General features: G+C 41.6%; 1 protein-coding gene across 3 annotated transcripts in view; it reads left to right on the top strand.

Moving 5' to 3' along the window:
- Setbp1 (SET binding protein 1) overlaps positions 1–26,080 on the top strand; it is a 361,840-nt gene that overhangs the window by 189,745 nt on the left and 146,015 nt on the right. For 2 of the 3 annotated variants that reach the window (NM_001427626.1, XM_039097203.2), the window contains exon 3: positions 143–196. The exons of the other annotated variant lie outside the window; for it this stretch is intronic. In NM_001427626.1, coding sequence (NP_001414555.1) covers positions 143–196 — 54 coding nt within the window. The remainder of the gene's footprint in view (positions 1–142; positions 197–26,080) is intronic. 3 annotated transcript variants of the gene reach the window in all.

The following is a 26,080-nucleotide window of genomic DNA, read 5'->3' as shown; positions in this document are numbered from 1 at the left end:
AGAAAGTCTGGCTTCCTCACATTTTCTGATTGTTTGTATGGATCCCTGATCTAGGTTACAGTAATTTGGGTTGGTTGTCTTGGGGTTGCTGTGTGTAAACTTTGAGAAGCTATCCTGAGGAAAACTCCTTTGTTCTTTTCAGCTCCTCACAGCCAGTGACCCTGCAGCCAGTGACCTCAAAGGATTTCAGACACAGGTGAGTCCCCGCACTGGTTTTATGTAGTTTGTGAGCAGCAAGATCTGGTGGGAGGCTGTAAGTAAACAAGCTTGACACAAAGGCAAAAGCTTCACTGTGGACCCTCTGCTTCTTTACTTCAGGTACTGAAGAGAGGATGGCTTGGTCCGTGCTCTCCCTCCAGGGTTTCTCTCTTATTGACAAATGGTTGCTTTCTACTCTGACTTTCTTACTGTGCTATTGTGAAAAACAAAAGCCATTATAGTCAAGACTTCTAGACTGTTGGGTTAACGCAGAGCTCAATTAAAAGAAATAGAGTGAAATTAGGCTGGAACATTCCCCCCGTATCTCTTTATCTATCTCTCCCGCGTGTTTATGATTCTACACTACTCACGTGCAAATGCTTTGTATTGAGGAGCTGGTGGCCAGGCTCCTAGGCTTCCACAAAGGCAGAGAGTTGAGCATTGCTGACTGTGGTGGGAAGCAGTCCCGTTATCTCTGGCTGCGGTGCTGTCTGAGGATCACTATGGGAAGATCACAAAAGGGATCAGGCAAAAGCTTTCTGGGAGCCAGGTGTACTAGAGCATCCCTTTATTCCCAGCTCTTGGGAGGCAGAGGCAGGAGGATCTCTGAGTTGGAGGCAGTCCTTATCTACATAGGAAGATCCAGGCTAGCTAAAACCACATAGAGACCCCTTTTCCAAAAGAGAAGTTTTCTGGGGTACCGACTTAGGCATATATGCCTTACGTTTCCCCACAGCTTCCAGCCCAGGCCCAGGATCAACACAAAGATACATTTAAGAATGATGGATGTGGTGCTTGGGCCCTGGTTCCTTTTCCTGTGAAACTTTCTAGCATCCCTACTTGCTGGGGCTTTTATAATCCCACAGTCCTATATCTTTGCAGCAAAGAACACCACAGCTGGCGTCTGAACTTCTGAATGTGGAAAAGCCAACTTTCTAACAGAGTTTCATATATTTGAAATGTTTCTCTCCTTAAACCACTTGCATATTGTGCCTTTACCTCACCTCTCTTTCATGGGTTATAACCTCTCGGTACCCTGTTATTGCCAAGGCATCAGAAGATCCAGACCCTGATACAAAATGGGGATGAAGAAGGGCCAGGGAGACCTGGAGGAGGAGAACTGACAAATCCAGGGACACTAGTGAAAATCAAGAACAGACCTGACAGCCAGTCATGGTGGATATATAGAGGTTGTCCTCTCTGGTCTTTAATAATCGGAAATGAGGACACACATTCCCCTTTGTAAACACAGTGCTCTTCATGCCTGAGAGAAACAGGAAATGGCTTTCTCTAGTGAAAGCCCAGTAAATATAAACCTTACTTTTTCTCCCTCCCTCTCCTCTGCCTCTCCCAATTCAAAGACTACAAGTAGGGATTTGTAATGTAAAGAAAAACACAGCAAGTCTTAGCTTTTTCTACCAAAGAAACAGAGAAGAGGGCATGTCTGTGTTCTATACAACCATGCATATGTATGTATTGGAATTTCAATGGTCACAAAGTGCATGTATGTTGTTATGTTCTGTGTTCGTTGCACGCTTTCCATACCACCGGAAGGTCATCCATAAGCTGGTTATTCTTGCACTCGGTGATGGGACCTTCCTCAATTTCCCAGTCCGTCCTCCCTAGGCATTCTGTCTCTTGTAGGCTGAGACCTACAAAGAGCAATCTAAAGCAGGTGTGAAGACAATGTCCTCTCATCTAGGACACAAAGAGTGTACAATTATTGGTATCATTTCTATTTTGTTTATGAGTTCCCATCAAGATGGGGCCATTGCTTAGACTTTGTAGACAAATGGCCACAGTCTTGTGCACATGCTTGTGAGGGCCCAGGTGGGATATAGAAGAGAGAGAAGGGTAGCGAGGGGATCTGACTGAATGATTCACCAGCTATTCAGCTCAAGCCATAGTGTTGGGAGAACACAACTTTAAAATAAGCTCAGCTCTTTTTAAAAGGAAAGCCTGCGGGTCTTGGTTCTTTGACTTCTGTGAATTCTCCATCATTGCAAAGGAAGCTCCTTCCTTTAGTGAAAATAATGTAGTTCCACAAGGATGAGACAAGTGTAAGAGTGACTTATGAACTATAGTGATTTATAATGGATTCCTGAAATGTTAACTGATATTATGGTCAAGGGCACACAGGAACAGAGACGTGTAGGAAAACAATTTAGTGTGGAGAACATAGCAATTACTATTACTTAATTGCCTCCGCGCTCAGTAAGCATCCCTATGAGATCTTTGTATGGGTCTCTCTTTGGCATGCAAAAGCACCCTTCCACTTCTGCAACAGTTCTAGATTTTAAAATATTCTACAGAAAAATCATCTTTATGACTCTGAGAAATACATCTAGTAACTTTGATGAGTATTTTTTATTAAAAAAATTTAGTCTTAGAGAGTATCTTATTGTTGTGAGGATTAAATGAGACATTGTGCTAGAAAGAAAGCCTACAGTGCTCAGAAAGGAAGCTTGTGTGAGAGATAGGAAGAGGTATTCCTTCCACTGGAGAAGTACAGAATAAATTATTTAAAAACGCAGACAAAGAAGAGAGGATCTCTCTATAGAGCAAATGTGAAAGATTTCCAAGTCAAGGTGTCATTCACTTGGGCTAGGAAAACAGGGAAGAGTTATGAGGTGGGAACTTTAGTCCAGGGCAGGTGAGGCCCATATGAAAGTGAGCCATAGTGGCAGTGCTTGGACTGTGTTCTGGAAACATGGAAGTTTACTTTTTGTGCCTCCTTCTGAAGGTGCTACATTAAAAAAAAATACTTAGAATTGACTTAGAGCCAATTTTCAGGTCTCAGAAATCTAGAAAAATAGTTGGACTTTAAAGTTTAACTATTTTAAAGTTTTCAACTATATTACACATGTATGTTACGTTATGGATATATTATATGTTATATCCATAAAACGATCCATCATAAAGAATATTTTTGGCTGAAAATTCTAAAATCTGGAACTGTTTCAGGGAGGGGAGAGGTAATTTTGAACACCAGAGAGAGTATCAGACAAGGATCTTACAAGGATTCTTGTTGAGTCAGATGGCAATTAGGCAACAGAAATCTCTCTGTTATTCAACCTACCATGTTTTTCTGTGTGTCTCAGATACACACACACACACACACACACACACACACACACACACACTGATATGCTCTAAAAAAAAACCCTATTGGTCTCATTGATTATTTCCATGGTTTCTATAGTCCTTTCATCAATTGTAAACTATTAGCAATTGACCATCCATTGACAAAGTCACTGGTGACTTACTCACCATACAGCACTGGGGCCGCTTCAGCAATCAGCACTATTTACCAGCCTTATTTCTTCTATATTCCCATTTACTTTGGCTTTAGTTATGAGGGTTATTTTCAATCAAACCCCAGTCATCATTTCATTTTATTTATAAAATAAATGCCCAGTTAAGCTTCTCAAACTAATATGAGCCTTAAAAACAATCACAGGCCATCAAATCTAATGCTGGTTCCTTAGGATTTTCTAATATCTAGCTCATATTTAGATGTTTCTGCAGTTAGCTACACCATTTCATAGTTGATTTGTTACAGTCAGAACAAAATCACTGTTATCTGACTTGACTTTGAATGGAAGCCAGCTGCCCATAAATTCAGCATCAACAAATACAAACATTAAAATGTGGCTCTGGCATTTCCAGAGCGCCCAGCTCCCATTGACCTCAAGCAAAATGTGTTAGTATGTGTTCACACTGCCTTTGCTTGAATATCTATGTGCTAATGACTTACTGTCTTAGTCAGTGTTTGTATTCCTTCACAAAACACCATGACCAGGAAGCAAGTTGGGGAGGAAAGGGTTTATTCAGCTTACACTTCCATAAGTCAGGACAGGAACTCACACAGGGCAGGAACTTGAAAGCAGAAGCTGATAGAAAGGCCATGGAGGGGGTGCTGCTTACTGGATTGCTTTCCCTGACTTGAACCCAGGACTACCAGCCCAGAGATGGCACCACCCACAATGGGCCCTCCCTCCTGGATCACTAATTGAGAAAATGCCTTACAGCTGGACCTCATGGAGGCATTTCCTCAAGGGAGACTCCTTTCTCTGTGATAACTCCAGCTTGTGTCAAGCTGACACACAGAACCAGCCAGTGCACTTACTTCCTCCAAATGTCCTATAGGTAGGTAGGGATTTTGCAAACTTTTCATATATTTCATGTATTTCATCTTTCCAGTGATTTGTGGAATCATTAATTATTTTATCCCCGTTCAGAAGCAAACAGGTGGAGACACAACTATGAAGGTCACAGGGCTTATAAACATCAAAGGTCCGTTTTGAATTCAAATCTGGCTCCAACATCAGTGTTCTTAGCCACGAATGCTTTCCGTTTTAATTTAGACTTTCTAGTTTCCTTTCTGTTGTTCTGATTAAAACACTTGGGCTAAAAGTAAATTAGGAGACAAAGTGGTTTATTTCAGTTTACAAGCTTTGGCCCATCATTGAGGGAAATCAGAGTGGTAACTCAAACAGAATCTGCTTACAAGCTTGCTGGCTAGTCCATGGGGTATTGCCTTTGCCAAAGAAGTACCAGAAAAACCATGAAGGGTGCAGTTTGCTGGCTGGCTCACAAGCTGGTGCTGAGGTAGATTCTGGCACAACTCATGATCACCTGCCCAAGGACTGGAGCAGCCCATGCTGGCTGTCCCCTCTTATACCAATTAACAACCAAGGCAGTATCCCCCGCAGACAGGTACATAGTCCACTCTGATCTAGGGAATCTCTTAATTGAGACTTTCTTCTCAGGTAGCCCAAGGCTATGTCAGAATGACATGAAAACTAAGATGGCATGATTTCCTTGGCAAAGATAATTCAAGTTTAGTCTGACCATGAGTAAGATCCACTCACGTAGCTCTTCATTTCCATAAAGCATACTGAGTTTTCTGAGTCAGATACCAAGGAAAAGCTTTTCTACATCTTAAAGTAATAGAAAGATTGCTGCAAAGCATGCTGAGTTCTTCCATTTTGCCCAAGAACTTTTTCTCATCTCTTCTCCAAACTCACAGTCTTTCCTTTCTTCCTCGCTTTCTTTCTTTTCTTTCTTCCTTCCTTTCTTTTTCTTTCTTTCTTCTTTATCCGATCTCTCTCTGTCTCTCTCTGTCTCTCTGTCTCTCTCTCTCTCTCCCTCCCTCCCTCCTTCCCTCCCTCCCTCCCTTCCTCTCTCTCACTCTCAGAGAACTGAGACCAGGCCCAAGAAGAAAATAAACATAGCCACGGGAGACACATTGACTTCTTCTCTTTGTGGGTGGGGAAATCATCTCAAAAACCAGACAGAACATGAGAAAGTTCTGTCATTACTAACTGCTTGCTCACCTCACTGCTACCTCATACTTTAAAACTGAGAGATACCTCAAGACAGGTGAAAATTCTGAGAGGAACTTGTGGAAAACACAAAAGCCCAGGATTTCCAGGATTAACTATGATAGTTGAGCTTGCATTCTTCTAGACTGGTCTAGACACAAGTCATGTCAGAAGTTCCCCAGACAGCAAGTGGGGATCTCCTTTTCTGGACAAAGACTTCAGTAGAAAAGATGACTGGAAGAGAGGGGATGTGAATGGTCTCCCACCCGAATAGACTCTTTTGGCCAGAACATGCTATGGACTTAATTCACCCCCTGAAGTCGACCTCCCATAGCAACATCGTTAGGTGATATCTTACTCTGCTACAACCCAGGCAGAGGGAGTTTGGCTGAGTATGGGCTGTGTGCAGCCATTCACACATCTACCCATTACTATTTCCATTTAACAATTGAAATTTGCCCAAGATTGTAGAGTAGCCAATGATAGTGTTTGATGTTAGGGTCTTGTTATTTCTGTGGGAGTTTGTTGTTTGTTTTGTTTTGTTTTTGTTTTTCTGGATCTAACAGTATCTAAAGGGTTCATCTTTATTACATTACCCTGAGGAGGAGGAACTGCATAGGTGTGGTAGTCTGCGTTATTCCCCTGCCTGCTGCAGCAAGGTGCATCTGCGAGTCCTCCTGGCTGAGGTGGTTGCTTTGGAAACATTTGGCTTTTATTCTCAAGGCCTTTTATCTGGCTGGTTGTACATCAGCTCAGCTGTTATGTCATGCTCTCAGGAGACACAGGAGGTTATTCTGTTTGTGCAAAGCGTGCGGTGCACACTAGGGTAACCTGTGCAGTGTCTTCTATTGGTCCACACAGTTAACGGCTAGCAACTAAGCATTTAGAGATATTTACAGCAACCTGATAGCTCTAGGATATCCGAGAATGTGAGGGTTTTCTTAGCAATACAGACTTTCTAACGTTTCACAATATTCATGGCAAAATAGTGGCTGGAGGGGCAATCTAGTGCTTCCGTACAAATCACTGGGAAACTCTATTCTGATTTCTACTGTCATCATTTCCTACTTTCAATGAAAGGAGAACATTTGGATGGTGTCTTTTTATTTTGTGAGCCCATAGCTACATCTTTGTTTGATGAATAATGTTACCCCTCTAGAGAAAATAGCACCACCTGGAAAGGTATCTTGTCGCCTTTAGAGTAGCTAGACAAAACATGCATATCTCTTCCTGTAATTCAAAAGGCAGCCAAAATTTTAATTATTTTCTTAGCAGATATGAATACCTGTGATCATAACAGACCATTTTAACAAAATTTATTTGCTCGCATGCAAATATATATACTGTACTAAAATTCTCATGAGCATAACTGGTTTTCATATGTAAAATCATGAATTTCATGTAATAGGCTTACATTTTTTTTTTTGCACTGCTAGAGTTGTTTGTTTGTTTATTTGTTTTTGAACCAGCATTGGCATTTAGTCCTGGAGAGGTGTTTTCCAGAGAGCCTTTAGTTTCAAGAGGGATATTCTGATGGCTTAATATGCTCTCTTGGGATACTAAATCTCTTTAGACTTCAAGTGGATATTTTGTTTCTGACTTCCAAGATGTTTTGACCATCTCCAGAGGCATGCCCAGGTGGAGCCAACTTAAACCAAATGTGGAAGCCTTCACACCCTGGAAACTTGATAAACAACAGGGAGGAGGGAAAGATCAAGGGGTTCTTCCTACCCAGAGATAGTTTGTCGCTTTATCAATGGAATCAGTGGAGGCCACCTCTGCTAGGCTATCCAAATTTAATGTAGGGCCTCCAAATGCTGCTTCAAGTTCAAATATTCAGAAGAGGAACACAAGAAAATGAGGTATGACTGGCTGAGACTTACCGTGAACAATACTCTCTGTTCTTTTAAGTGTAGTTTTTCTCTTCTCAAAAACAAAAACATCAAATCTTAGCAACAAGGAGGAAAGGTGAGATAAACCCTATAATACCCTGAGACTTCTGAGTCTAATTATCCTGGGACACTTTCCCTTGACCCTGTGTTTTAGTTTCTGTGATCTAGTCTTTCTCTTTTCCTTATTATAAAAAGAGCCTACATGGGAACTTTCTAGAAGGTCTTTCCCAGTGCTTCTTACTTGAGGCCTCTACATCTCAAACATCTGTGCTCACTGTAGCTGAGTCATACAACCAACCGCCTTTTTGTGTGAATGTTTGCTATAATACAAGGCTTTCCTCCATAGTTGAAGGTTTGAGAATTACTGCCATGAAGTAAATGCTAATTCCCCTTTAGTGCTTTGAGAGGTTTCTTCATAAAGTCTTCAGCAGGATTGTTCCCAACCTGCCTCATGCAGAAAGGTTACTTCTCCAGCCAACAAATGATCTTGCCTCTAAAGTTAGTTCTACTTCTGCCTGGCATCCTCTACTTTCGTATCCCTCCATCTCTTTCCCCATCTACCAAAGACACATTTGAAAGCTTTAGAAGACCCCTAGGAGATGAGTCTTCTTGGGGGGCAGCTTGCTTCTCCCTTCTTTTCTTTTTTTTTTTTTTTTTTTTTTTTTTTTTTTTTTTTTTTTTTTTTTTGAGCTGGAGACCTAACCCAGGGCTTTGCGCTTCCTAGGTAAGCGCTCTACCACTGAGCTAAATCCCCAGCCCCGCTTCTCCCTTCTTTTGGCCATCTTCTTGCTGGCCACTGGAGGCAGCATTCAGTGTGCAATCTGTCTCCACCACAGTTCTGCTCTTGCCTAACAATGGCCACCATCTTCCCTCTTGTTTAATTTCCAATTATGAAGATCCTTTCATATCTCTTCGATTTCTAAATCTTATGGACCAGAGCCTCTGATGGGACCCTTTCTCCATCTCAGCTCCAGACAATGGCCACACAGGTCAAAAGACATGTAAGCAGGGCTGAGACGTGTGAACATGTAAGTGGTAACAGTTGGTGCTTACTAACAAAACATAACGTTCCTTCACCTTGTAGTTCCCGTGTGAAGAGGAAAAAGAGCCTTTTCCATTGCTTTGTAGGGTAGCAGTTAAGAAGGCCAGTTCTGGGCTTACACTGGTATGCTTGAGCAGCCTGTCTGTCTCTGCCTAGTGGTATGGCTTCCTTAAAAAATATTCTACCTAACTTTTATGAAAACTGCGATCTCGTCAGTGGAAGAATACCTGTTCAATGCTAGTTTGAGTAGGATTCAACCATGTTAGGCATGCAGTAAGAACTCCATATATGTACTGCAATTCTTATTACTCTGAATTTTACATAATTAAAATTGGTCACAGACACCCGTTGTCAAAGTTAGAGAACAAATTACAATCCCCCAAGGTAATAGGAGTCGAGTATGGCATTGTACTTTGCCCCACCCCCCCCAAAAGCACATAGTCTCAAATCAAAGAATAGCAGTGACCCCTGAGCCCTTTGCAGTTGTCCCCTCATGGCAGTTGCCATCTGAAGTGAGCAACTGCAGATGCTGTGTCCACAGAGGAGGATGGGGTAAGATAGCTTGACAGTTATCAGCTAACAAGACGGGTAAGGCTACTTGGCCTGGGAGAACACCCACAGTGCGTGCCACCGTGCATTCTGCATTCCTTCCTCCTCACGTAAGATACTTTCAAAATGAGCATTAGAGCTTTTACTCCCAGAAGAAAAAAAATCTACAAAATATTAAAATTTATCTTAAATGAATCAGGAGCTTTCCAACCAGCAGAGTGTGGACTTATTTTAATGGCTCTCCTAAACTTATTTCCATAAATTCTCCTTGACCCCCTACCCTGCAGAAGAAGGATTAATAACGTAAGTCACTGTCTGGAAGGAAGAGCATAAGGCGCAAGAGTGTGATGACTTTTGTCATCCATAATCAGTTTCTTATGTCAGAGTAAGACAAGAGGCGTTTCCAGAGCACGTGGGTTCTATCAATGTAACTTCAGTGGCACCTGCTAAAGCGACCATGCTGACCACGGAGCGCTTGCTTCTCCCACTCTATCCATCCATCATGTACCAACAGGGCAAGTAGCTCACAGACTACCAAGAGAGGTCTGTGTCTGCCAGCCTGGTCGGCATTGTGAGAAAACACAGCTGTCTGAATTTGGCTCGCCTCTCCCTAATCTGGGGAGGAACAGAAATTCCGAAATAGGGACAGTGAACAAAACCCTGTGTGCTTCCAGCAAAACAATAAGACCTTCCAGAGCTATTTGTAGAGCCCATTCTACAAAGAGGGGCTGTTTGTGGAGCAAAGTTTAAAACAGATTTCCCCCCACATAAAAACGTATGTGGACAAATTCTGATATTTCCGTAATGCCATCTGGCCTGAGGATTTATACAGAAGATGTCTTCTGTTGCTGGTCATATTTTTAGCTAATAATTCTCTCGAGCCTTTTCTTTCCTTTTGCCATGATTTCACAGCATAGCTTCAATTATCTCTGAGCTTGGGATCCAAGGTACACAGCTTTCAATTAAAGCAGCTGGATTCTCCCACTTTGAACTTACTGCGTTATTGGTATCATGACATCTGTGAGCCGGAGCCCGAGGCAGGGCTAGGTAAGAAGAAAGGGGAGGGTGGTACAGGGAGAAGCCCCTGTGAGTCTCAGCCTGCTGATGTTTCGAGAGGCAAGCGGCCTTCATTCTTGATAACTCCAGCAGAAAAGAGTAATCAGCTAAATGAGAGCTGGACAAATTAAATGGCTGAGTATTATTTCAAAAAAAGAGCTTGGGCAGCATCAGAAATTCCCCATCAGCTGTAATAACGCCAATTACCTTGCCAATTGCAGATTCCAGTGCGATGCGTTTAGGACAATCAGGCACCGGTCTCCTGCCTGGGCCTGATGGGTTTTGTTTACTTTAAATGTGCATTTGTAGAGAATCTTTTGCACCCAAAGGTTTTGAGCTCCGAGTGTCCTTTTCTCTGTCCAGATTCATACACAGCTGGGAGAGATTATTTTCAAGCTGGAATCTGGAGCATGCTGGACCCAGGGTTTCTTCTCTTCTCTAGGATTTCAGTGTAATAGCACAGTGGTTTACCAGTACTTGGTCACTATATTAATGTTCGGAAAAGCTCTCTATTTAATAAATACACTTTTCTCATTAACAGTAAGGCTTCTTGGCATGTTGGAACACTGGACAGATCACCATTAAGAAGCAACCACATACAGCTCTGGGTGGAGAACTGGCTAAGAGTTCATTAAGCTTTAAATACCAGCAAATGGGGGTCCAGGGCTTTTCATTGTCTCCCCTTTAGAATAACTTGATTTTCAGACATACAAATAATTTCAAATATTGAAATCATAAGAGAGGAGATCTGCTCCTTCTATGCCCCTCTGCATTATACAGAGGGAACAAAATTGCAGACTGTAGGAGCATTCATTTTCTATTTCCTATTTCCACTGGTTGTAGTTTCTTTGAAGAGTGGGCTATAATCCACCATTTGCACTCCCAACTGAGGAAGGCACTAATCGTGGGCATTAAAGGAGTGCTTTGGCCTGACAGCTGGGGTGGAAGCTAGATCTGTGGCTGTTGGGAGTGCAGAGGAAAAGCTAAAGGTTGATGAGACACCCCATGCTCAACTGTCACCTGAAAGCAAGACCTGGAGAATGGGGACCATTTCTGTTCCATCTGCCTGATGAAAAGCAGTCTGTTTATCTTTGCACCTGCTTTTTCCTCTTGGTGCTTGTGATAAATGCCACTTTGCTTGGCCTCAGGGGGTAAAAAAAAAGGTTCTCTTAGTTCGAAGGCAGACAGGGATGTCCCTGTCAACCAAGTCTCCTGGATTCCCAGGCCCTCCAACTCTTAGGTGCTGCTGCACATGCCTGGTTTGCCAGCTGAAGATGAAGATCCATTAAAGTTTACAACCCCAGAAAGCCAGGGTAGATCGGGATGGCAAGGCTCCTGCTGTGTGCTTCAGACACCTCTCCATTCATTCATTCCAAAAGTGTGGGTGTGCGAGCACATTCCCATGCATAGGTGTGTGCACAGCTTTCTACAGATAGAGCTCCCCAGTTAAGATATGCCTAACGTGCTCCAAAGCCACATGTGAGCCAAGGTAGAACTGAATGTGGCTCCAAGCCAAAAATCATAAGCCTACTTAAAACATGATTTGTCTGGATTCCTTCTTAACTCCATTTTGTGGTTCTCAAGTAGGAACCTAAGAGAGGACAGCGCCATATTTCAGAGTCAGAAGGATGGGCATGCCCGCACAAAATATTTCAGCCAATGCGTGTCATTTACTACACCACCATTTGTGACAGTTGGCTTATATTGTTCCTGGTTTCAAACAGGAGACAGACCTTGTGCCATCCATACCCTTGAGGACAAGATTGTCCCTAAAAAAACCAAAATGAAATATTAAATTATGACATATTAAAAGTAGGGAGACAAAGTTGTGGCATCAGTGACTCCCCTGCTGATGGATGAGAGCTAGTTGTTAAATCAAGCCTTCTCTTCAGTATGAATGGAGAATTAGCTAGTGCTCCTTCTGCCTGTAGGGAAGCTGATGTTTTCAACAGTGACCTCAGTGAAGTTCTGTGACATGGCCTCATGCCCCCATGAAGCTTATATCAATCCATTAAGTGCAGTCTCAGTAAAGTGTGGGTGGGTGCCCTCTGAAGATTGGTCACATAGAAGACATGATGTTGACCATCTTTCCCTGTCTTCAACATCAGGTTGTCCTGGGAAACTTACACTGGTTGACAATCTTAGTGACTACTTCCCAAAAGACTTTTGAGTCTGGAGTGGCTCATCATGCTATGTGACATTATATGTATGACATGCACCAGGATGAGAGTCTCTAGCAGGGTGATTTTGAAAGAGTGTTTCATCACCTGTATTTTGTGGTCCATTTAGAGCTGGGAGCTAAGCATGTTTCGAAGATACATAACAATAGAACCAAGTTGCCTTTATCTTGTAACTTGCAATGTGTTCTCATGCTAGGAGAGAAACAGGAATGTGAAAGAAGCAGGAGAGTGAGCTCTGAGCTACAGAAGACAAAGCAGAGACTAAGGCAGAACAATAAACCTTTTTCAAAACCCCAACTGATAAAGAACAGGGGTTCACACCTTCAACCCATCACCTCCTTCTCCTTCACTTTCTTATCTCTGACAACAGGAAGATGAGTATAATGTCCTAGTCCCCCTCTCTATTTTTCTTTTAATGCATACAACAAATTTAAAATTGCTGCTAAATCAAATATTCTATGAAGGAAAACCAGAAACAAGCAGAAACTGCTGAGAGAGACAGATTTCCAGTTTATTTAGAAAGTGTTCCCCAGGGACAAACTGACCTCACTGGCACCTGCCTAATTGGCAACTGGGCACGGGGTACTTTCAAGTACAATCTGTAAGGAAGACTTTTAGCAAGGTGCATAGGCAGATTGGGTAGGCTGAAGTGGGGGAAACAACCCAGATTCCATATTTCCTAGTTTTAGGACACAGTCAAGTTGGAGAATCTGTCTGAGCCTCAATTTTTCTGGAAGAGAATACTCAATGCATGTAAATGTAAAACCTCACCAGCTTGGCATTTGCCCAAGTCTTTGTGTCCTATGTAGTTCTCCTCTCTCTGCCACCCTTTCCACAGCCACACTCATCATTCAGAGCCCCCAAAGGTCATTCTCATGACTTTTGTCCACACACTCAGTTCTGGGACCGAGTCTTTTCCAAACTCACTTAGGAATTAAAAGGCAAGAACTCCAAGTGACCCACAAGCAAGCCAAAAAGGCATAAATGGAAGTGTGTCAATAAAGAGACTCTTACCTGCATGCAAGGTCTTCCAGCCCACTATACCTGATTGTCTTGGCATAGTGAAGAGGTTTTTAACCAATAGATACCATGGGCAGTGAAGTCACTCATCATGAGTTTGGTATTTATGAAGGATACTCTGAACATAATGTATGCATCTATTATCTATCTACTTATCTACTACCTACCTATCATCTGTCAATCATCTATCATCTGTCTATCATCTATCTATCTATCTATCTATCTATCTTCTATTGTACCTATCATCTGTCTATTATCTATCTATCATCTATCATTTATCACGTATCTATTCATCCATCTATCTTTCCTAACTTCCAGACACCTAAGGCAATATATGTTGGTGAGGAAAATTTTGAAAAAGAAAAAGGAGAATTATAGCACTGCAAAGGAGAAGCACTGTCAACCCATTTGGAATGTTGTCTCTGCCTTGCTCTCATTAGGGCACATACACCTTTGAATGAGCACAGCAGTGTGAGTGGCAGTCAGGCTACGCTAACCTTCTGAGATTCTCACTGGATGGACCTTTCCTTCACAACCTCAAATCTCAGTTTCCGTATCAGAAAATGCAAAAATAACCCTGCCCAGCCTTTTCTGAGCCATATTATCTAGAATTTTATAGATGTTTTCTTGAAAGACGATCATATGATCAAACGGGTTTGGCAAAGTTGGATTAAACAAGAATTAATATCATGTAAAACCAATGTTCTCAGAGTCCTTGGCAACTAAATGAATCTGAATAAAGAGAAATGTTGTAAAATAGTCCGCCCCAGCAAAGAATATCTGTTTATACATTGTGATGACAGCATTCTTCAGGACTTCTTAAGAATACCAGTATGCCCTAGCACTAAGAATTTCCTATTTTATATGTACATATTACTGCCTTTTGGTCAAAACATAATCATCGAAATCAAACTCTTGGAGTGGCTTTGCCTTGGTGTTTCTGGGATAATGTGGAACTAAAATTGCCTACAGAATTCTAACCTTAGGCCTCAACAAGGAAACCCTCTATAGGTGACATAAAGGCCACTTGGCAAGTTGATTGCAAGACAAGCAGAGGTTTTAATGGGGAAGTCTGTCTACAGCCGCCCTGGGCCTTATGTAAACGAGGAAAGACTAGGCTAACTGGTAGACCTCCTTCACCTGTGTCCATTACATAGAAAAGCAAGGCCACACGCCTTCTAGGAGATTCCATCGAGTCTGATTCGTCTGGATCTACCTTATGAGAGTGTTGTATTTCTGAAAAGTTCTCTTCCATTTCTCACAACATGCTGCAAACTATGCTCTGTCTCTGCCTTGCTGATTTTAATATAAATTATAGTCAGGCAGTTTAAAGATCCGTGTAAAACTACAAACAATCATTGCTAAATCCTAAACTATATTATCACTCCCGAAAGAAAATGAAAGAATTCAGGAGCATGAGAGAAAAGACCCAACCTACGGCCAATTGATCTTTGTAAACAACGTGCCATGTTCTTTGTCTACCAAAGCAGTGTAGGGTCCTGAATTGTACATGAGTTTCTAGTATGCCGTTCTTTTCCTTTGCTTCCCCACCCATTGCTATGGAGATGGGACATCCATAGGCTCTGAGGAAGAGTATAAAGGAAAGGTTTTAAGACCAAACATAGTTTTACTCTATAAAGTATGTCATACCCTGCACAGATCAAAGTCTTTCCTTTATCGTGAGTAGGTTTCTTGTTTAGATGATGTACTTTTACGTGTACAGTGGTTTTAATTTAATGTAAAGAAAGCATCTATAACCTCCATTCTCTACAGAACTGTCTTTCAGGTAATTCCTTTCCTTTTGAACTTTAAACCCCACTACCAGAAGAGAAAATAATCTCATGCCCATGGGTTTCTTTGGCTTGGCCATCACTTCTTATAAAAGTGTTGTCCTATTCATTTAGTTCTACTTGGTGGGTACCATACATAGATGATAACATAAAATTCATGTAGAGACAACATTTTGAAGCCTTCAAAGAATTTGCTTCCTGCATTATTGACTTTTCTCATTGCTCTAATAAATGCCTGAGAAAATGCAACTTAAAGAATGGAAGGATTTATTTATTTATTTAGGCTCACAGGTTGAGAGGGTAGAGTGGCACACATGGACAATGCAGCAATCGTGACAAGAGCGTGTGGTGGGGTCTCCTCATATGTCAGTGGACCAGGACACACAATATTAATGTCAGAACCTAACATCCATAGGTTCTACTTCCTTCAGTTCAGTCATACCTACAAAAGGTTTTATAAAGCATCCCAAAAAAGAGGCATTAAATGTGGACTGAATGTCCAAATCTACAGTTCTGTGAAGGACATTCAAACAATGGCACTTTACAGTGAATATCTCTAGAGTGATCTTTCACAGTACTGGATCTTCTCATAGCTAATTTAGCAGAGACAGAGACCCTGGCCTATATTAGTCTCTAAGAACTCTTAATAGATGAGTGGATACTGTTAAATCATATGGTATTTAGGAAATACTTGGACATGGGGGTTGGAAATACGTGGCATTGAAAGTTTCACTATTCCTCTTAATACCTGTAGGTCTTGCTTTTGTTTTCTCATTTGACAAATAGTATGTCCATTACTTTTCTCCTTCCTTGAGAAAAATATTTGACAGAAGCAACTCAAGGGAAGAAAAGTTTAATTGGCTTTCAGTTTGAGAGCACAGTCCATCATGGAACTGATGGCATGGAGACAGGAGCCTTAGAGAGCTGTTCACAAAGTCAGGGTCAGGAAGCACAGAGAAATGAATGCCCATGTTTCTCTCTCTCTCTCTCTCTCTCTCTCTCTCTCTCTCTCTCTCTCTCTCTCTCTCTCTCTCTCTCTCTCTCGTTTAATGTAGAAACCCAGTCCACAGAATGGTATGCTCACTTTTAGGGTGAGTCTCCATAACTCAATAGACTCAATCAAGAAAATCCCAGGCATGCCCAGAGGCGTGTGCCCTAAGTGATTCTAGATTGTGCCAAGTGACCAGGCAACATTAATCATCACAAAGGGAGGCATTGCCTCCTTCTGACTGATATTGGAAGGATTAGACAATAGCACAACATAATTGGTAGAATTGATGCTCAGTAACAGAGAGATTTTTGTTTTGTTTTGGTTTAGTTTTTTATTTCTTTTTCTCCCTCTGCCTACTTCTAAATGGGCCTTAGAAAGTGTTGATGACTACAGAGACACGAACGTCATTCACCTGGAAGCCTCAAGTCATTCCCACACAGGAATTACCTTCCCTTTATCAACTGGGCTACTGTTCTCAGCTGCGGAAGTCCCAGGCTCCTGGTTGGCACATTAACCCAGCCTGCCAGGTGTCGGTCGCTGTCTCCGGCTACACTGAGCGTGAACAAGTTTACCTGGGAATTCCCCGTGTGAGCCTTTCTTACCTTAGGGCAGAGAAAGCAGTTCTGATAATGAACAGAGGGCTTTCCCTGTCCTCACCTAAAATCAAAATAGCAGCAAAACAGTCTGGGGTTTGCAGAGGGTTAGGCCAGGGGCAGTGCAGATGTTCAGGAGAAGAATATCAGAGCTAGGACTAGCTCAGACTGGTTTCTCTATGGTGAACATTCAGAGTGGGTGACAGTCAAAGACCACTAGCCGCGTGGGAAGGCACACAGTATATTAAATAGCTGGCTATGTATGTAGCAGATACTTGGGCCATATCTGAATAGGTAAAGAGCAGCAGGAAGCTGGAAGCCAATGAGAGGTAGTCAGAGATCTGAAAAGAGGAGGTGCCAGAATATCTAGTTAAAAGCAGAACAAACTGAGCTTCCAAATGAAAAGTTTGCAAAGAAGAAAGGAGACTGGGGTGCAAAGCCAGCATAGCCAAGCTAGGAAAGATCTGAAATAGCAAAAAAATAAGGTCATTTTCTTTGCTCCAAATGAGGACCTTACACAGTAAAGTAAATAGCACGTTAGGCAAAGCATCCCATGTGCTTGCAGACGGGGCGCCTTCCAGAGTGTGGATCTGCTCTCTGTTGAGGAACGTGCCCATGTTCTACAAGAAGCTCCTTAGTGACTCACATAGAAGTTGAGCCCGAAGCCATGCACTTCAGTTGGTTAGAAACAGAACTAATAAATTCCAATCATGTTTTTTTTTCTCATAAGCCAATTAGCTGTGGCTCTCTAAAAGTGTTTTCTTAGCAGCTACTCTAGGCCACTTGTGCTGCGGGCTCAGGAGTGTTGCTCAGGTCAGAGCTAGAAGCAACCCTTTGACAGGATCCCTCGAAGTAGCACTTCAGAGTTCATATTGTTTACTGCGTCCTTCAGCCAAAGACTTCTCTTACTTCAGCCTTATGAATTGAACCGGCACCAGAAGGAACGGGCTTCCAATTTGGTACAAAGTAAAAAAGTTATACAGCAGATAAAGCAGCCCTGTTCTTTTATTAAAGCTATGACAGCAAACCTGCTCATTTCCCACAGACATACCTTGTCCATCCAGGCTGCACACTTCCTCTATTATGTTTATCCTCAGAGTGAGTTTATATGAGCAGTGACTCTCAATAGTGTGGCCATTGAAGACTAATAACATTGATGCCTCTGACAGCCCACCCAGGGATCGGGAGCATGAAGAATGATTGATAGTAAATTGGAAGTACAAGAAAAAGAGACAAAGAGGTCTACAAAAAGTTGAGAACCAATTCTAGCCAGCTTATTGCTTTAGCTTGAAGTTTGTATCCCAGGAGACTAGGAAAAAGGCTTGGGTTTGTCCAAAATGGCGGCCACCCATTCTTCCTCAGATCTGTAAGGGGCAGCTCTGAATAATGGCAACTTGTGGAAACTGCTGTCTTCCACTTTTTTTTTTCTGGAGACTAACATCAAATTGATGTCATGAATTGATACCTGCAGATTTTAATTGACTTGAAAGTTGAGTATCTTTTCTGGGAAATTTTTGTTTTCTCCCCCGTTATGGTAAAGTCACAACCCCCTCCTCTTTTCTCCTTGAGCTTTTCAAAGTAGGAGCAAATCTTTAATTTGGCTCAAACTTCTAAGACTTTTCAGATTCTTGCATTAATTTTCAGGGACAGCGATAGTTCTTGATTGGTTTTTAAAGAGCTTGACTTCACTTTTCCAACTAAGCAAAGACTGAGGAGGAAGCTCCATATTTTGAACTAAGATGTGCTTTATTCCTCTCACCATTGGACAGCTGTCATTGGAGCTAACGTCTCCTCTCTACCAAAGCTTGTTCTTTAAACAGCAGACAAAGGACTTGGATTTCTAAATTCAAGTGACTTGATTTACTGATAGAATTATTTCAGCCAGAACCGTGTGCCCTATGATCTTAGCAGCCATAAGAAACACTGTTCTGGCAATGAAAATCACCCCTTTCCCAAGAGACCACAGCAGGATTCCTGGGTGGCAGGATCTCCATTATGGAAACTCTACAGATTTGTCACTTAAAAGCAGTGATGTGGAACGCCAGATTCAGTGCATCCTCACCCAGAACTCTTAAATGATTGCTAAACAGAAAATAAACTGATTGCTTTAGCCAGCATCTGTATTGATAAACGTAAGTCAAACGTCATCCTAAGTTTAACTATTTAGGAAAAAAATTCATGGTAAACTATACATAAGGAACTCCTTATCATCTTTGTCATCTGCATGGCCCCATGCACAGTAGTGAAAATCTACTGAGCAGCAGAAATACTTCTGAAATAGCCCATCCCTTGAAATATAATCTCTTTCTATAATAACAATATTATTTCCCCAACCATTAATGAAAATTTTTATTCAATTAGCATGTTTATTTTTCTGAGAAAATTATTCACGAACTATCTAGCATGCTGTTTTGATAAAAGCAGACACAGCAGAAAGGAAGAAATACTAGATTAGAGTAACTCACCTATTACCTGTTATCATTTCTTGGTGATGAACACATTTAAAATGTATTGGTATGGTGGTGATTGGCTCCCCAATTCCAAGACTCTCTGGGTACCACCCACTGGACTCAATAGGGTAAGAAGAAAAATAAAAGAGAAATACTCTCAGAATTGGGAAGTACGGAATGGGATGCTTGACAGTGTGCTTAAGGAAGGAGTCAAGGGGGCAAGTCTGATCCAACTGCATTGTATGAAATTCTCAAAGAATTATTTAAAACTTATACATAACACTTTGATACTGACATACAGTTATAGTTGCTTTTTTTGCAATAAGTTTACTATATTTATTCCTTCTAACTGAACTCTTCAACCAATATCTTCCCTCATTGGCATCTTTACCCCAAAGAATTTGCTCCTTGATGTGTTCTTATTCTAGTAGTGCTAGTTCTTGATGTGAAAAAAAAGAAAAAGAAAGAAAGAGAAGACCACATCTGTAAACTGTACCGGTTTGGGATCTATAGGCTGCTGCACTTTTTTGCACCCTAGGAACTTTTCAACATGTTCTGTCTGTTGTAGCAATGAAACACCATGACCATAGCAACTTGAGCAAGAAAAATATTTATTTCAGCTTACAGTTTATGCCAAACAATTTTGGTTTCTTTATAAAGTGGGTATCTTTGGCTGGAGTGTATTTTAGTACTTGTCTAGTGTGTATAAAACCCTGAGTTCTATCCCCAGCCTAGGGAGAATAAAGGAGGGGGGCGGAGTGACTTTTTCTTCTCCACATTTTGCCAGATGACTTTTACAGAAATCTTGTCATAAATGTCTTGAGATAAGAATGGTGAAAAGACATTATTTTTAAGTGCTGGAACATTACTTTTCATTTTCTCAAAGGAATTTGCACATGATCGACAGACATATTAATCAAATCCACCTACAAAATGAGGAACTCAGACTCGACGCTGAGGCAATGGGGAGTGCCTCACATGAGGAGAAACAGGAGAAATCCTGTTGAAATGTCTCATAAAGCGAATCCCCAATAATCTTTTCACAGGCAAACATTTTGACAGGCTTTAGGCCTAAACTGGGGAAAGGGGCTTACATAGAGCATGCGTTGTCTACTTGGTCCTTGTTTGTTTTGTTCAAGTGCTAAAAACAAACCGAAGCTAATACACACTGGCTGTCTGAGGGCGGCAGCCCCATCGTACGAAGGACCGCCCACTTCATCAGGGGATGTGCTCATGATTACGTAGCTTTGGCCTTTGATGAATTCTGGGTCTACGGTTACATGGAGATTAAGAGCAAGAAGCAAAACCCCTTCTCCAAGAGTTTAATAGATCCTTCAGATTCTGTGGACCAGGGCAGTCGACATTGGAATAATGGTTCTGTGGGGGGCTGCGTGGACTCTGACTTTAATCCCCAGATTTTCCAACCCCTAAAAAAAAAATTAATAGTAGCTTATGCATGGCTTTAGAACATGTACATATCCAGTATACCTATGTTATTTTTGTAGAATTTTTGTTCTGGTAAATGTTATATATGATGAGATTCTGTGATCAATTCAAAAATTCAGTTGAATCCACCAATTAGGTCATCTCATCTTGAATGTTTCCAGTGACTGTTTGCTCCTGGGCCAGGCAACATATTTAGTTGTTGCACTGGTTTTATTGTTTGGAAATTATCCTTTGTTTGGTTCAAATCCATCTCCTTGGAATTTGTATCTGTTGTAATACCTGTATAATAATTTGGCTCTGTGATACACCTAATTCCAACATTTGGAAATAATTAATAAACGCTCTTAAATCTTATCTCCAAGATAAATACTTCTTGATTTCTCAACCAAGCTTTGGTTCATATGCCCGGTGCCTCTGGTCTGCTGTGGTTGTCTTCTCCAACAGACTCTTTGGTGTCTTCTTATGGACAACTACAACCAGGTCCTCAAGAATTGGCACAGCATGCTAAGGTGTCTCGCTAAGGACATGCACTTGTTAGCAGTCCTCACTGGGATTTTCTACTTCAAAGTCTGCTATCTAAAATTATGATGTCTATTTTAGCAACTACTGCTCACTCAAAGAGATGAAACGTCACTGTGGTCCTTGTCCTGCATCAGCTGCCATTCATTTCTCCCCATTCAGCTCTTCCCCATCACTTTAAATAATGTAAATAACCTAAAAGAAGGACTTGGATAGTTCAGATTTTAAAGCACACACACATACACACACACACACACACACACACACACACACACACACACAGAAAGAGAGAGAGAGAGACTAATGCTTGTTAAAGTCTTAGCACGATGTTACTTATCTTATGCAATTTTTCTACAGAGGTTGAGTACCATTGATCCAAGAATCCAAAATTCAATACGCTCCAAAATCTGAGGATATTTTTAATACCAACAGGCTACCGCAAGTGGGAAACTCAAAACCACTGAATTTATAATATAAAATTATGTGTCTATGCGTATAACGTGTAAATATAAAATATAAATGGGTTTTAGGTTTATAACTGAGTCTCAACCCCAAAATATTTCTTTCTCTAAATGTCTATGCCTGGGTCTCATTGTATCTCTGTTCTCCCTCTGTGTCTTTGTTTCATACATAAGACATAAATATATGTGTGTGTGTATGATACATATACATACACATATATGCATATACATATTCCAAATTGTGATGTAATCCAAAATATAAAAGAGTTCTTGTATCTTCAAGCATTTAAGGATTTAAGGTAAGAGATTTCTTACTTGTACTAATTTCCCAAATTCTTCTAATAACGCTTGGGATAGGGCACAGGAATGCTTCACTGGGGAGATATAGAAACTGAAGCGCCAAGAGATTTATAGACCTCACAATCTCAAGTTGTCACTGGGGAGGTGAGAGTCCAACACATGCCTATGGCCCACAGCCTTCACCTGCCTGTCCAATTGCTATGAGGCTGGTTGTCAACTAAAAAAGGCTGAGTGCCAAGAGTCTGCTGACGGATTGGTCAATGTTCTTTGGCCACTAAAGTCCCAAGTCGGCTTCCTGAAGGAGCAACAAGTATTTCCCCATTTTGTTTTTGTAATTTTCAAATTGATACTTCAGATCTTGTTGGTAAACTATTACTTTAATTTAATAAATGGATACATGCATAAAAGGGAGGGAGAAAGAAGAGATATGTGAAAGAGAGACAAGAGCCAGCCAGGACGTCAACAATTCCATGAAGTGCAAATTTTGTTTCTCAAATTCTCTTTTTAAAAATCATGTGTGATGTGTATCCTGATAGAGTTTGAGTAGAGCGAGATGAAAATTCATTTCATACTATTTCACATGATTGAAGCATTTTAAGAAGTGTCCTATATAGCATGATCCAGAGTTGTTCATTCCTTTATTCTAAGATCAAACAAGGACAGTGGGGCACACCCCACTTGAGACTGCCACTGAATCTGCAGCCATTCACTGTGCCACACAGAGAAAGTTTAAGCAAATGATTTCAGAAAACCAAGATATGTTTCAGGCTAAAATTTAAAAGCTCCTCTCTACTCTTCACCAAGTTCCCACCCAGCCTTCTCCTAGCTTCCTGACTCATCAGGCAAAGCAAGTGACTGCCCCTCTCCAAAAGCAAGAGCTTTTTTTTTTTTCCTTCCCATTTTAAAGCTTGGCAAAAAGCCTTTCTTTCATTTAGCCAGACATGTAGGAAGCTATTGTAAATATAAACTTATTTTCCATATTCTTCCCAGCAGAGACTTGTACTTTGCCTCCCAGGAAACAGTGTGTGTCTAGACTTGTGCTCCTGGGTAATGTTCATAGATCCTTTTCTCTTTGCCCTTACATGTAGTGAGGCCCTTAAATGAGGCAGTGATACTGGAGTGGCCAGATTATCACGACAATTATTTTGTACACTTAAAGATCTCCTTGGGGAGCTGGAAAAAAAATTCACTGTATAAAAGAGCAAGGGAAATAAAAAAAACTCGATTAATTATGAGCACACAATAATACAAAAACTGTAGCTTAAAAGGAAAAAGCTGTTCGTCACTGCCAGTCATTTTTTAAATATCTGCAAAAGAAATAATAAAAAGTCTGCTGTGTTCTCTTACGTGTATGAATGAGGAAGACAAGTATGGTATAAACATGACCAGTCATCAGCAAAGGACCACCACTAAAATCTAAATGAATTTTAGTAATAGCCAACAGACGTCCATTTAATTTCAACTCCTTGTTTGAAAGGTAATCAAAAAAAAAAAAAAAAAAAAAACCGTGTGCCACATCAAATGCTCAGCATCAAAGCCTTTCGAATGTACTTAGACTTAAGGAAACTTAGGACCAGTGAGCACCATGAGTCTGTGTCTACTCTTCCTGGGAATTAGATGGTGTTCCTTCTTCTCTGTTGGATAATTAGAGTTGCATCACACCACCATAACCACAAAGATCTGGCAGTAGCATTGACAAAGGCATGAAACGCTGGCCAAGGTGCCACACCAAGTGCTTGGGGCTGGTATGTAGACTCAGATCAGTGCTCACTCCACCACCACACTGCTTCCCTGAGCAAAGACAACAGTGTTGTGATGGAGTCTCCTTTTATTTAATTGGCTATTTTATTTATTTACATTTTATATGTTAGTCCCTTTCCAGGGTCCCCCTCTGCAAATCCCATATACCATCCCCCCTTACCCTGCTTCTATGAGGATGCTCCCCCACCCCCACTCAGTCACCCACTCCAACCTTACCACCCTAGCATTCTTCCACACTGGGACCAAGAGCCTCCCCCTCCCATTGATACCAGAAAAGGCCCCTTCAGCTCCTTCACTCCTTTTCCCAACTCCTCCATTGGGGTCCCTGTGATCAGTCAGATGGTTGGATTCCAGCTTCCTCATCTGTTTTGGTCAGGAGCTGGGACAGCCTGTCAGGAGACAGCTGTATCAAGCTGCTGTCAGCATGCACTTCTTGGCATCAGCAATAATGTTCAGCTTTGTTATCTGCATGTGGGATGGATCTCCAGGTGGGGCAGTCTCTGGATGGCCTTTCCTTCAGTCTCTGCTCCACTCTTTGTCCCTGTATTTCCTTTAGACAGGAGCAAACTGGGTTAAAATTTTGGAAATGGGTGGATGGACCCATCCCTCAACCCAGGGGTTAGATGCTTAACCTCTAGATATGGTCTCAAGAGGTTCTCCCTCCCCTTTGTGGGGTGTTTCAGCTAATGTCATCCCTGTGGGGTCCTGGGAGGCTCTTGCTTTCCTGGCATCTGGGACTTTCTGGTTGCTACCCCCAATCCCCCATCCCCCATTGCTACACATTAATGTTCAATTTCCTGTCCCTCTGTACATCTCCCCCATCTCCTCTCAAACCTGACTCTGCTCCTCTTTTTCCCTTTCCCCTCCTCTCTTCCCCCTATGTCCCTCCCACCCCCTGCTTCCCTCTTCTAAGTAGGACCGAAGCATCCACTCTTTGGTCTTTCCTCCTCTTGAGCTTCATGTGGTCCATGAGTTGTACCATGGACAGTCCATGTTCTTTGCCTAATACCCACTTACCAGTGAGTACTACCATGTGTGTTCTTTTGTGACTGACTTACCTCACTCGGAATATTTTTTTTAAATCCATCCATTTGCCGTGAATTTCATGAAGCCATTATTTTTACCAGTTGAATGGTCATCCACTGTGTAAATGTACCACATTTTCTGTTCATTCCTCTGTTGAAGGACATCTGAGTTCTTTCTGGCTCCTGGCTATTATAAATAAGGCTGCTATGAACATAGTGAAGCATGTGTCTTTGTTATATGTTGGAGTATCTTTTGGGTATATGCCCAGGAGTGGTATAGCTGGGTCCTCAGGTAGTACTACGTCCAATTTTCTGAGGAACCTCCAGACTGATTTCCACAGTGGTTGTACCAGTTTGCAGTCCCACCAGCAATGGAGGAGTGTTCCTCTTTCTCCACATCCTCACCAGCATCTGCTGTTACCTGAGTTTTTGATCTTAGCCATTCTGACTGGTATGAGGTGTAATCTCAGGGTTGTTTTGATTTGCATTTCCATGATGACTAAGGATGTGAAACATCTCTTTAGGTTCTTCTGGACATTCGAGTTTCCTCTGTTGAGAATTCTCTGTTTAACTCTGTCGATGGAGTCTCCTTAAATGTCTGAGTGGACAAGTGGCTGAGAATTTATAATCAGAGGACTCTATGAACCAAATAACCCTGTGTTTAGCAAAACTAAGACACTTATTTTCTGGGAAACTAAAATATTCAGTTTTATCTATTTCACACAATAAGAAAAATAGCACAGTGAACATATTTATAAGCTATTACTATTATGAAACAAATTGGAAGGGTTTATAAAGAGACTTTGCCATAATACCGTGATAGCACAGTAACAATGCATCTCCCCCACCCCATGCCTTGCTGTCTGTCATTACATATTTTTAGATTACATTCTTTCTCTATTGGAAATCATGTTAAAGAGGGACATCCAGTCTCCTTGGGGATGCATATGTATATCTGTGTAGCATTTGACCATCTTAAACTCCTGGTGTTTTCTGTTAGCCAATGGGTCCTCTCAGGCAGGCAGAGGCAGGTAGAATGCATAGGGGAGACAGAGTCGCTTCTAAGTGCACAGGCTATGAGCTGATTCATGGATCTTGGATCTCACTAAAGACTATCATACATTGTCTCTTCTAAGAGTTTCAGGAGCATGTCTATCTCCAAACTGTGTTGGGTTTTCAGGAAACATTTTACGTGTAGCTGAAACCCATGTGCTAGTTGCTTTCACTGGTTTGCCTATCACCAGCCAACCGGCCATGTGTCTGCCCTTGACAGATTAGAAGAGGGCTGTAATCTCTGGCACTCCTCGACCTTCACCAGGTTTTGGTTCTATAAGCTCAAAATCCCCATCCTCCCTCCTGGCTTAGAACTTTGCCTTCTCTCCTATCCTTGTTTGTCTTTCTCTTCATCTGCCCCAGGCTTTCTGTCTTTCCTAAGATTACTAAGTAATCTGCTTACAGACATTTAAACAGCTACCGCCAC

Source organism: Rattus norvegicus, chromosome 18 (genome assembly GCF_036323735.1).
Source record: "Rattus norvegicus strain BN/NHsdMcwi chromosome 18, GRCr8, whole genome shotgun sequence".
NCBI classification, from domain to species: Eukaryota; Metazoa; Chordata; class Mammalia; order Rodentia; family Muridae; genus Rattus; species Rattus norvegicus.
This window is presented reverse-complemented; position numbering and strand designations above follow the sequence as displayed.